The sequence below is a fragment of the Enhydra lutris genome, unplaced genomic scaffold (genome assembly GCF_002288905.1).
Source record: "Enhydra lutris kenyoni isolate GAN:26980312 unplaced genomic scaffold, ASM228890v2 scaffoldscaffold5, whole genome shotgun sequence".
In the NCBI taxonomy this organism is placed as follows: Eukaryota; Metazoa; Chordata; class Mammalia; order Carnivora; family Mustelidae; genus Enhydra; species Enhydra lutris.
Genome location: NW_019154089.1, coordinates 18,302,993 through 18,316,854, shown reverse-complemented (window position 1 = coordinate 18,316,854; position 13,862 = coordinate 18,302,993). Strand labels below are relative to the sequence as shown.

Below are 13,862 nucleotides of genomic sequence, written 5' to 3'. Positions count from 1 at the left end.
CAGATTCACATCAATCTAATGAGTGTTCATAATTTTAAAAATAACAAGTACACAAGTAATGAACAAGATAGCCTCAATGAGCAGTAACAAAAACAATAAATTACCTATTTGATTTAGACCTTCCCAAGGACTTAAGATACTGGAATTGGATGGGAATATAAAATAATTATGTATGAAATATTTAAAGAAATAAAAAATAGTATAAAAAATGAGCCAACAGGAGTATGACAGATGACCAAGGCAGAATGAAGAAGACTCAGGTAAAACTTTTAATATTGAAGAAAAAATTTTGTGATCTAAAATTTAATGGGTGTGTTAAACAGTAAATCAGACATAGCTAAGGAAAGAATTAGCAAATTGGTAGTTAGGTTTGAAGAAATTTTCAAGAATGTGGAGAAACAAGGAAGTGAGACTATTTAAAAAGAAGTTAAAGGATGGGATGAAATGTCAGGGTATCAGATCAATCCCAGAAAAGCAGAATAGAGGAGATGGAACAGAGGCAATAACTGAAGATAATCTATTTGAGAATTTTTTGGAATTAATGGAATACATGAATCTATTGATATAGCAAGCCCAACATATACCAATCAAAAAAGAGTTAGTCATAGTGTATAGTCCCAAAGACAGATTAGCTCCAAAACAGCTTGAGGAGTATAAAATAGACTGATAAGCTCATTTCTCAACAGTAGAAATGTAAGCCAGAGGATGGTAGAATATTATTTTTTTTTTAAATTGAGCCAAAATAACAGCAATCCTATAATTATATGTAAGCAAAAGTATCTTTCAAGAACAAGGATGAACAAAAGACATTTTCAGACAAACAAAACCAGAATTTTTCTACTAATAGATCTTTGCTGAGGTTCTTCATTAAAAGTTTCAGTAACAAAATGAAAAGGTAAACTACCCAGTGGGAGAAAATATTTGCAAACATATATATCTGATGAAAGGTTAATATCCAAAATATTTAAGGAACTCATACTACTCAGTGACATCAGGTACAACCAAAGGTGTTCCACATCACTAGTCATCAGGGAAATGGAAATTAAAACCACAATTAAAGCACCTCACACCTCTCAAGAATGACTTTTATCTGAAAGACAAGAGGAAGCAAGTATGGTAAAGATGTAGAGAAAAGGGAAGTCTCATTCACTGTTGGTGGGAATGTGAATTAGAATAGCCACTATGGAAAACAGCATGGAAGTTCCTCATAAAATTAAAGATAGAGCTACCATAATATCCAGCAATTCCACCTCTCTGTATTTGTTCAGAGAACATAAAAAACACTAATTTGAAAAGGTATCTACACCCCCACGTTCATTGCAGCTTTCTTTACAATAACCAAGAGCCAAGACATGGGAGCAGTCTAAATGTACACTGATGGATGAATGGAGAAAGAATGTGTGTGTGTGTGTGTGTGTGTTTGTGAAATGGAATATTATTCAGGCATAACAAACAGTGAAATCATGCCATGTCTGACAGCAAAGATGGATCCTTAGGACATTATGCTAAGTGAAACAAGTCAGACAGAGAAAGACTAATACCATATGATCTCATTTATATGTAGAATCTGAAAGTAAAACATAACAAAAAGCTGAATTCATAGATACAGAGAACAGATTGGTGGTTGCCAGAGGAGGGTGGGGGGTGGGCAAAGTGGATAAACATGGTCAAAAGGTATAAGCTTCCACTTACAAAATAAGTAAGTCATGGGGATGTAATGTACAGCATGGTGACTATAGTAAGAGTTCTGTATTGTATATTTGAAGGTTGCTGAGGGAATAAATCTTGAAATGTCCTTACCATAAAAAAAGTTGTGGCTTTGTGAGGTGACAAATGTTAACTGGACTTAATGTGATCATTTCCTAATATATACAAATATCAAATCATTATATTTTACACTTGAAACTAATATAATGTTATATGTGAATTGCATGTCATTTTTTAAACTTTGAGCTAGTATTTGCGTATAAAGCAAGTCTCAACAAATTTCAGTCACATAGCATCAGAGAGTCCACAGTCTTACCAATTTGCAATTAAACTAAAACTAAATTACAAAAATAATAATAAATGAACCCGTGCACTTGAGTATTTTTTAGAACCATACTTAAAAGGTACATGAGATACCATTTGTACTCCCAGTAGGTGGGAAAAATAAGAAATCTTACAGGAGAATGTAGATCAAAGGGAATTCTTACACTCTTGTGGTAGGAATATAAAGTAAATCAATTAGAAATGGAATAGAAGTCAATTTGATGTTATTTTGCAAAGTGGAACATTTGAATCCCTGCTGGCCTGGCACTTCCAGTCTTAGGGATGTCCTCTAGGACATCTCTTCTCCACAAGTGTGTGAGACTGAATGTTCATAGTCGAGTTGTTCCTAAAGGCACAAGTGGAAACAGCTCAAATGCCCATAAACATGAAAATGGATAAACAGATGATACTGTGGTTATACAATACAGTATTCTATAACAATAAAAATAAATGAAGTAGAGGTATACTTACAATGAATGTCAGAGATATGATAGCTGGTGGAGTAGTGTAATTTTCAGGAAACTGTATGTGGTATGAAACACTTTAAGCCCCCAAAACAAGTGAGACTAAAAATACATTGTTTAGGAGTATATGCATAAGTGATAAAATGAAAAAAAAAAATTCAAGAGAATAGTAAGCACCAAATACAGCATCATAGTTACTCTAGGGTGGCAGGTAAGGGGCTGTGTTAGAGGAGTGGTAGCCTTGGTTCTTGAGTTGGACTGGGGATTAAATAGGTGTTACACTTCATATACATTACACATAGCTTCATATGTATCAAATATTACATTGCAATGTAAAAAGTAAAAAGATTCAGTTATAAAATAATATCTGTTTTCCTACAAAGGAGTATAGCTGTTATGAGATACAAAAATGGAATTAACTTCAATGTAATAATTTACTGATACTAAATTAAAATTAAGTCAGACGTGATTCTTGGTTAAATATAAATTCAAAGAGTTTTTATAGTTGGATATACTGTGTAGGTTTTTTTAAAGATTTTATTTATTTATTTGAGGGAGAGTGAGAGAGAGCACAAGAGGGGAGAGGGTCAGAGGGAGAAGCAGATTCCCGTTGCTCTGGGAGCCCAATGTGGGACTCCATCCCGGGACTCCAGGATCATGACCAAAGGCAGTTGCTTAACCAGCTGAGCCACCCAGGTACCCACTATGTGGTTTTAATAACATTTCAGTCTCTAATGCCCAGTACATAGAAAATTTTTAACATTTTGTTTTTCTTTTTTTTGTCATTGGCAACAAATCTGCCTTTTAGAAATATCTGTGTTCTACTTAAAAATGATTGTTTTAGATTACAAGAAGTGCCTAATGTGGCTCTAGTTTATACCACCATATGTAGCAGTATTCAATTTCTTTTGTGCAGACTAAACACTTCAGTTAGTGTTGAACAAAGAAAATTATATGCTCTCGTTATGTGTGCTTTAATTTAGATGCTTAATGGCTTTTAATGTTACAAAATAAGTTTATTATTATATTATGATCTCATTTGTATTATATTGTCTTGCTCTTCCATATTTGTGGTGATATGGTCATGGTTTACGAAAACAATAATCCCTAAGAAATAGGTCATTAACAGTAGTTAACGATTACTTGTGATCTATGGTAATGACTGATTTCTTTGGGATTATTGCAGTTATAAACCATAATTACAGATTATTACAGCAATAATTATTTTGTTAAAGGAAAAAATGTTCTGTGCTTGAACAGCTGCTTAAACAAGCGCCCTGAACATTTCAGAATAAATAGAAAAATGGAAAATTATAATGGAAATATAGTATCATTATAAAGATGAGATTCAAAACATTTATAGATATGAAACTGATGTATATTTAAATTTCTAAATGTAATTTTGATGTATGGATTTACATTGTTCTTTAAACTTTATGGACAAAATTCTGTAACCATAGTAACATTTATTATTTCGAAGGTTGCCAGTCTAAAATTGGTGAGGTTTAGGGAAAGGGTGTTTATGAGAAATATTATTTTCTCATATTATTTTTCATTCCGTTAAATACAAAAATTATGTTTGATGGTTTAATAATAATGCCTTTACATTCCAATTTTTATTTCTAACACTAATCCTGATTTATTCAGTTAGCAGTTAAGTTTCCAAAGGTTAGGAAATGCCTGCTTGTTGTTTCTTGTGTGATAGAAGTCCGTGCTTTCCAAAACAAGGAGAGTAAATGTTCTGTTTTTCCTCCGAATAAACAAACTTCCATTCAGAATATACCATAATTTCAGAAAAAAATTGGTCCCATGTTTTTCTGCATAGTGTTTTTTGATACATAAACCTTAATTTTTGAGTTACAGAACAAAAGGAATTAAACAATAAAAAATTTAAATTTGAGAAGTTCATGTCTTGTATTTAGTATCTTTTCTCTTTCTATTATTGGACAGTAATACTCATCAACTGCACTGAAAAAATCATTTTTCTCCTTTATCTCTTACTAGGTTCAGTCCTTTGGGCATGGGGTCTCTCCCTTTTCACTGTACCTCATACATACACATATTTAGTTAAAGCACTCTGGCAGAACATGACATATAGAAAGGCCCATGCTTTTCTAAGTGTATTTTACCTGGAAATTTTTTTTCACTTTATAGTTTTTTGCTTTGTTTTACAAAAGCACTGAAGAAATATATATAATTAATGGTAACTAGCTGTAATTGCAACAAGCCTCTGGTAGGGACGAAAGAACTTAAAAAATTTTTAATATTGTGACTTGATTTTCATGAGCAGCTTTTAAAGTAAAACTTATGGGGCGCCTGGGTGGCTCAGTGGGTTAAGCCTCTGCCTTCGGCTCAGGTCATGGTCTCAGGGTCCTGGGATCGAGCCCCACATCGGGCTCTCTGCTTTGCGGGGAGTCTGCTTCCCCCTCTCTGCGTGTCTCTCTGCCTACTCGTGATATCTCTCTCTCTCTCTCTCTCTCACTCTCTCTGTGTTAAATAAATAAATAAAATCTTTAAAACATATAAAGTGAAACTTATAATGAACATATAAAAGCAACATTGGTATGTTTTGGTTTTTGTAGGTTTGTTTGATAGAGAAGAATGAAAAAGAGGATGGCTATTTTATAATAATAGTATTAGTGATAATAGTTAACATTTAGTGAGCACTTGTAGGAAGCATTATTATGAGTACTTTATATGCAGAATACAATGTAGTGCTTGTCACAAGCCTGTGAGTCAGGTGTAGTTATCACCCTTGTATTTATAAATAAGAATAAAAACGAGAAATTAAGTAACTAGCATTGTTAATAGTTGAGGCAGAATTTGGACCAACCCTATGCTCTTGGTAGCTAAATTGTACTGCCTCCATTTTTTATAATACCGATACATCAACAGAGAAATATGAAAGCTACATGCATGGTGAATTCTTAGACTATTTTCAAGTAGGCTTGTTTTTATCAAGAACTGGTAGACAAAAGTTTCTGTGTTTACATTAGTGATAAACCCCCAAAATAAGTCTTCTTATTTTAAATTCAGCTATTCAAAACATACTCATTTCATGTGTCACATATACTTGGGTTTATTTGTGGTTGGTTTGGGAATCAGAGCAAGTGTAAAAGACCCTAGACATGATCCCAAAGGTAGATGCAATCTCATCTGTGGTCAAAACTTGGGAGACAGAGGAAAATTCCAGATTGGGAATTAAAATGTGTTAAATAAACACTTGGGAGATTCTTGGATCATAAGATGTTGTTGGATCATCACAGTTTGTCTAGCTAATGGACAATTGTGCTGCTTGAGTATTCCGTTTCATCCATCTTGAGAGGTAGTGGTATGTATCTCCTAAGGGTATGAGAATGGGCTCTTGGAGTCCAGGATATCCTCTAATTTATAATCAGTTGCTTTTTGACAAGTGTCATGCATATCAATGGCGAAAGGATAGTGTTTTTGACAAATGGTGCTGAGACAATTGGATACCATATGCAAAGAATGAAGTTGAACCACTGTCTCCCTCCATACGCAAAATTAAGTCAAGATGAATCATAGACCTAAATGTAAGAGTTAAAACTATGAAGAAACTATGAAGAGTTAAAACTCAGAAGAAAACATAGGAGTAAATCTTCATGACTTTGGGTTGGCCAATCATTTCTTAGATATGCACCAAAAGCTAAAATGACGAAAGAAAAATTCAAAATTTGGACTATATCAGTTAAAAATCTTAGACTACTTCAAAGGATACTGTCAAGAAAGTGGAAGTACAACCAGAAAATTGGAGGAAATATGTGCAAATTATATATTTGATAAGGGACTTGGATCTACAATGCATAAAGAACTCTCATAGCTCACTAGTAAAAATAAAAACCACAGTTCAATTAAAAATGAGCAGAGGAGGGCACCTGGGTGGTTCAGTTGGTTAAGCAACTGCCTTTGGCTCAGGTCATGATCCTGGAGTCCCCAGATCAAGTCCCTCATCGGGCTCCCAGCTCCATGGGGAGTCTGCTTCTCCCTCTGATCTTCTCCCCTCTCATGCTCTCTCTCACTGTCTCTATCTCAAATAAATAAATAAAATCTTAAAAAAAAAAAAATGAGCAGAGGAAGGGTGCCTGGCTGGCTCAGTCAGCTAAGTAGCCAACGCTTCGTTTTAGCTCAGGTCCCAATCTCAGGGTTGTTGGATTGATTCCCACGTGGGGCTGCACACTCAGTGCAGAGTCTGCTTGAGATTCTTTTTCCCTTTCCTTCTCCCTCCCGCTCAGCCTGTGTCCTTGCTTATGCACTCTCTCTCATATAATAAATAAATAAAATCTTAAAATGAGCAAAGGATTTGAATAGACCTTTCTCCAAAGAAGATATGTAAGTGGCCAGTAAGCATATGTGAGGATGGTTAACACCATTAGTCATCAGGGAAGGACATGTCATAATTGTAAGATACCACTTTATTATACTCACTAGGGTGGATGTAATCAAAAAGATAATAAAAATGCTGACAAGGATTTGGACCTTCATTTATTGCTGGTGGGAATGAGAAGTGGTACAGCTGCTTTGGAAAGTTTGGCCATTCCTTAAAATGTTTTAAAAATCTAGGTATCATATGACCCAGTGATTCCAATTCTAGATATAGCCAAGAGAAATTAAAACATATCCACAGGTATTCATAACAGTATTGTTTTTAAAGTTTATATTTAAATTCTGGTTAATTAACATGCAGTATATTTGTTTCAGGTGTACAATATATTGGTTGAACAGTTCGCTATACAGCACCTGGTGCTCATCACAAGTGCGCTCCTTAATCCCCATGGCTTGTTTAACTCCTCCCCCCACCCACCACCCCTCTGGTAACCGTCAGTTTGTTCTCTATATCTAAGAGTCTGTTTCTTGGTTTGCCTCTCCTTTCCTCCCCCCTTTGCTCATTTGTTTCTTAAATTCCACATATGAGCAAAATCATGGTATTTGTCTGACTTACTTCATTTAGCATAATACTCTTCTAGCTCCATCCATGTCATTGCAAATGGCAAGATTTCATTCTTTTTTATGGCTGAGTGATAGTCCATCATATACACACACACACACACACACACACACACACACACACACACACACACATATATTCAGATAGATATCTATCTTATCTATCTGAATACCATGTCTTCTTATCTATTCATCAGTAAGTAGACACTGTAGGCTGTTTCTGTAAGTAGCAGCATTATTTTTTTTTTAATTTATTTGATAGAGATCATAAGTAGGCAGAGAGGCACGCAGAGAGAGAGAGGAAGAGAGGCAGGCTCCCCGCCGAGCAGAGAGCCCGATGCAGGGCTCGATCCCAGAACCCTGGGATCATGACCTGAGCTGAAGGCAGAGGCTTTAACCCACTGAGCCACCCAGGCGCCCCAGTAGCAGCATTATTTTTAAAGCCAAAATGTAGAAACAATCCAAATGCCCATTGCTGATGAGTAGATAAATAAAATGTGGTATGTCCAACAATGGAATATTTTTTAGTATAGTTGACACACAGTGTTCCATTAGTTTCAGGTATACAGCATAGTCATTCAACTTCTCTTTACCTTATGGCATCCTCATAAGTGTAGTTACCATCTGTCACCGTACAATACTATTATAGGTCATTGACTATAATCCCTGTACTGTCCCTTTTATTACCATTCATACCATACTCATACCATAACTGGAAGCTTGTATTTCCCTCTCCCCTTCACCCATTTTGCCCATTCCCCCAACCCCTTCCCCTCTGGCAACCATCGGTTCAATGGAATGTTGTTTTTTTGTTTTGTTTTGTTTTTTGCTATAAGAAATGGAAGTACCAGTATAAACCACAACAGGGATGATCCTTAAACACATTATGCTAAGTGAAAGAAGACAGTTACAAAGATACATGTTAAATGATTTTATTCAGATGAAATGTCCAGAATGGGAAAAATCTGAAGAGACATAAGGTAGATTAATTGTTGCTTAGGGCTGGGGGTGGGGTTAAGGGGTATGGGGTGGAATTTCTTTGGGGATAGATTGAAATGTTCTAAAATTAGGTCTTCGTGGTGGTTGTACAGCCCTGCGAATTTATTTTAAAAAATTGAATCGTATATTTTAAGTGGGTGAATTGTATGGCAAGTGAATTATATTTCAGTAAAATTGTTAAAAAAGAAAGTGATTGGTTTGTGTGTTGGAGAGTCCCAGTAGAACAAACGATGTTGAAGTTGGCAGATTCATCTTTTTTTTTTTTTTTTTAAGATTTTATTTATTTATTTGAGAGAGAGGCAGTGAGAGAGAACATGAGAGGGGAGAAAGTCAGAGGGAGAAGCAGACTCTCCAAGGAGCAGGGAGCCCGATGTGGGACTCGATCCCAGGACTCTGGGATCATGACCTGAGCTGAAGGCAGTCGCTTAACCAACTGAGCCACCCAGGCGCCCTGGCAGATTCATCTTTGTACATATTGAAATTACTGCTGATTATGATAGAAATACTATTGGAAAAGGTGATGGCAAGCCTAGAACTAACATCTTCAGAAAATAAGGGAAAATAACCAGAGGGAGAGTAGATTATTGCAACAGGAAAGGGTATTTGGTAGTATAATTTGATGATCTAAGCTGTAAAGCTGAGTGCTTTTATGATGGAGAGGGAGTGTGTTTTAGAAGTGGAGATGAGGAACATCAAAAAGACCTACTTCCATGTTGGAAGCCTGAGATACAAGAGGTGTGGAAGAGAAATCCCTTGAGAGGACATACAGAGGAAGTAGGGTCATCAGGGGATAGTGTATGTTCTTAATAGACTTTTATATTAATCACAAAACAATTTTGAGATATATAGGTGAATTTCTTAACACCTTCAGTTTCCTACATGGGCTTTTTGTTCTGTTACTTTTTTTTTTTTAATTACATGGATCTTGAAGCTTGAGTTTGTTTTATGAATTCTATTATTACTTGATCAATTAGTGTTTTTGTTCTCCTATTGAATCTGTTTCACATTGTTAATGTCCAAGATTGCATAGCTGGTCTTTTCTGATTTATTCATTTGTTTTATGATAGAATAGGGGATATGGATACTTGCCAAGTTGTGTTTCTAACTTATAGGAAGTTTGTTACCTCAGTAGGCTGATGTCTCTCTCGAAGTCAGAGGGAGTTGATAAGTTGTAATGATTGCTAGTATTCACAGGAATATAGGAAGAATGTGGTCTTTTTCTGGAGGTATTTATCCTTCCTAAGTCTTCCAAGAAGCACGGACAGCCTCTTTTATGACTGTTCCAATCAATACCTTGTGAAAAATACTTTAGTTCACTTGAGAAGTTTTCTCAATACAGAAATGTAATTGATTTTGGTATTATGAAATAAGCTGTTCATCTTTGAAAAATCAGTCTCTAAGAATAGCACAAAATTTCTTTTTAGCAAGATAATTGGTATGTTGTTAATTATTCATAAAGGTCTCAAAAATTTTGGAGAATCTGATACATAGATCAATGAGTCTAGAGATGTAAAATAACATGCTTAAACAGAAATCATTCAGTAAATAACTCCCATTTCTGAGCCACTCACTTTTGGCTGCCCCCAAACAAAATTTTTGAAAACTGTACATTCCATGTGTACCACTATTGTAAAGTTATTTAATCCCTTGCTAATATTGTCTGTAAAGTTGATTTGGTCATCAGACTATGTTATTTGAATGGTGACGGTCTTGGATTTTAAGAAGTTATGTATCAAAATACAAAGGCAATAAATTTATTACCATCAATTATGATTTAAGCGGAAATAATATTAAAAGTGATCAGACTGGTGTGATCATGACACTGACCATTCAGAAAAGATGCTGCTCATTGTATCATATTAGTACTCAACCAATTTAGGCCTGGATCTAGACATTGTATTTGGTGTTTTGTTACCAAATTTAATTTTAATCTGAAGTCTTCACAGTAGATCTTATTTTCTCCATTTTTCAAATGAAAACCCTAAGATGTAAAGAGGTAAGTCACTTAGGCAAGATCACATAATACATTGTTTGAGCTAGGATTTGAATTATTTTTTCTGGCTCTAAAGTCATTTTTTTTTTTTTTTTTAGATTTTATTTACTTATTTCATAGATGGAGATCACAAGTAGGCAGAGAGGCAGGCAGAGAGAGAGGAGGAAGCAGGCTCCATGCTGAGTAGAGAGCCCGAAGTGGGGCTCAATCCCAGGATCAGGGATCACGACCTGAGCAAAGGCAGAGGCTTTAACCCACTGAGCCACCCAGGCGTCCCTGTCATTTTTACGTTTAAACTGCCTTCCCAACATCCACTCTCCACTCTCTTTCAGGGACTGAGTTCACAGTTTACCACTTGTTTGGAAGAATAGGTCATTTTTGCCAATTTTAGAATTTTCTGCAAAATAAGCATTGTTTCTATTAATACTTCCTAAACATTTTTTTTCTTGTTCTATATTAGGACGTCTTGCATGGCTGGTGTACTTAGTTGGGACAGTTGTTGGAGGGAGGTTAACATATACCAGTACAGATGAACACGATGCTATGGATGGAGAATTATCCTGCCGGTAAGTAATGGCCGTAAAGTTTACAGAAATTTACGTAGTGAAGAAATGTAGTTATCGAATTGGTATTATGAGCTAAAACATTTTCTACCTGGCCTTTTGAAGAAAGTATTATTTTTTTCTTATGGTGAGAAAACCAAGGCATAGAGGTTAACTGATTTGTAGAAGTCAAATCTCTAGTAAGTGTTATAGTCAAATATATTTTTAAACTTGTATTCAAATAGTGTGATGAAGATTTAGGTTGCTTTTTATTTCTTAGGACCTGATAAAGCAGGCAGAATTGCTTTGTATTGGGTGGTGGCAAAATTAGGGTGACATACATCTGGTCAAAAAGCAGTGGATAGCCAATTACCCAATACAAGCTTTGTTGATGATTGTTGACTAGATTTTTCACCTCATGACCATAGTCTTAGTAAGAAGCAATGAATTACTTGCCTTAACACTGAGGAAAATTCCTACCTGTGAATAATACATGTGAGTTGGTTTTCTTAATATTTTAATTTATTTTTAATAACATTTTTCTTCATAACAAGGTAGTACATGTTTTAATTGAACACTTAACTATTTCAAATAAAAAAGTCATATATTATTTTGGAGATAACTATTTCTGTCATTTTGCTTAATACCTTCATGTCTTTTTAATTAATGCTTGAAGGTGTATGTACATTATATGTGTCTTCTTCAAGATTTTTTGAACAAAAATTATATTCTACTATATTACTGTTTTGTAAGCTAAAATGGAGATAATAATGCCTAATTCATTTTGGGCTATTATAAGGGTTAAATGAGTTAATATTTTTAAGATGCTTAGAACAATGCCTGGCAAATAATAAGCACTATATTACCAAATACCGCCCCCCAACACTTCTTCTTTTTTTTTTTTTAAATCAAGCATAATATTGTGAACATTTTACCTAGACATTAAATATTCTAAGCTGTACTAAAATTTAAATATATCCCAGTTTTTGGAATTTCGGGTTGTTTCTCAATTTTTCTATATTGTAAACTGCTTTGAGGTGAATATTCTTTTAGTTATATCTTTATATAGGTCAAAATAATTTCATTAGAGTTAATTCCTAAAGGCTATATAGTTGGTTGAATGGTCTGCAGCATTTTAAAGAGTTTTAGTACTTATTACCAAAAGACCTTCTGGAAGAGTTGTACCAGTTTATTTTCTGAACTCAAAGGCTCTGAGACCATTTTTTCTGCAGTTGAATGCTAGAAAATAGAATTCTTTTCCCTGCCAGTTTATAGATAACAAATGTCTTGTTTTGATTTCTGTTGCTTTGGTTACAAGTGGTTTCAAACATTCTTTTCCATCCCTATTCTTCGCAACTGTATTTTCTTTTTGTGGTTTTTAAACATATGTAGATTGTATCATTTAGCTGCTTTTCTTTTATGATTATCTTTCCTCATTTATCTATAAGAACTCAGTGTATTGTCAAAGATCTTAATATTTAGTATTCATTTTGAAAATGTCTTCTCCATGTTTTTAGTTTGTTTCAGAAATTTCTCTTGTCACAGACCTGTACCCCTAGGGCTAATAATACATTATATTAATAAAAAAATTAAAAATTAAAAAAAGAACTTTCTCTTGTAATGGATTTAAATATTTATATATTGAGATCTCTGAATTTTTCTCCTCATATTTTCCCCTTTCTTCAGACTTAGAAGGTTGTTCTACACCCAGATAATAAAAATATTCACCTAGATTTTCTCCTAGTTCTTTTATGGTTTCAGCTTTTTATATTTAATTTTTAATACTTGACATTTGTTTTATATACTTTTCCCAAAGTTCCCATAGTATTAACCAATTAATGCGAACCCCACCCTTTACTGACTTGAAATGCTTCTTTTATCTTTACACAAAATTCTTAGGTCTTTTTTAAGCCTTTCATTCTTTTCCATTTGTCTTTGAAGTCTGTTTTCCTCCGTGTAGAATAGAATATAAGGGAAATAATTCATTGCTCCTTATTGAGGCTATGGTCATGAAGTGAAAAACCTGTCCATGATCATAAACAAAGCTTGTATTGGGTAACTGACTATCCATTGCTTTTTTTTTTTTTAAGATTTTATTATTTTGAGAGAGAGATACAGAGTGAGAGAGAGTATGAGAGGGGAGGTCAGAGGGAGAAGCAGACTCCCCATGGAGCTGGGAGCCTGATGCGGGACTCGATCCCAGGACTCCGGCATCATGACCTGAGCCAAAGGCTTAACCAACTGAGCAACCCAGGTGCCCTCCATTGCTTTTGACCACATGTATGCCACCCGAATTTTGCCACCACCCAATATACACCACTATCACCCTACCAAGGTCCTTAAAATTATTAGACCTCGTTGTGGCATTTTCTTTCCTTACTATTCTTAAATATATCCCTGAGTATTTAATAAATTTGTTACCATTCTGAATAGAAATTTTTCTCTTCATTCCATAATCTTTTTAACCTTTAAACTAGCACTTGCTTTAGTGAAACTTGAGTCTGAATGGAACATAAATATTTTTAGCTTTCCTAAGATTTATTTCTAATATCAAATAACTTTAAAATATGAAGAGGGTATTCTTAGAATGCTTTGGTTAATTTTAAACAGTGAATAATTTGCTTCTGTGCCATCTTTTAATATTACATAATTTAGTAAAGTGAAAAGTAAGTATACTTTTTGCTATAATTAGTTTGATTTTTAAGTTTTCATCATCAAGTAGAGAAATACCCACTGGCATTATTTTCCTGAGAAATATATAACAGGAAATAAACAAAAGCAGATGTATATTTGCTAAGAAAATAAACAAAAGCAGGTGTATATTTGCCAAGTACAAAATTTTAATTTTTTCTTTAAGCAACAAACATA

General features: G+C 34.4%; 1 protein-coding gene across 1 annotated transcript in view; it reads left to right on the top strand.

Moving 5' to 3' along the window:
* The window catches only part of LOC111141013 (RAN binding protein 17), a 315,346-nt gene that overhangs the window by 51,189 nt on the left and 250,295 nt on the right, over positions 1-13,862 (top strand). Inside the window, exon 13 of the mRNA XM_022493328.1 lies at positions 10,913-11,018. Within this exon, the coding sequence (XP_022349036.1) occupies positions 10,913-11,018 (106 nt within the window). The remainder of the gene's footprint in view (positions 1-10,912; positions 11,019-13,862) is intronic.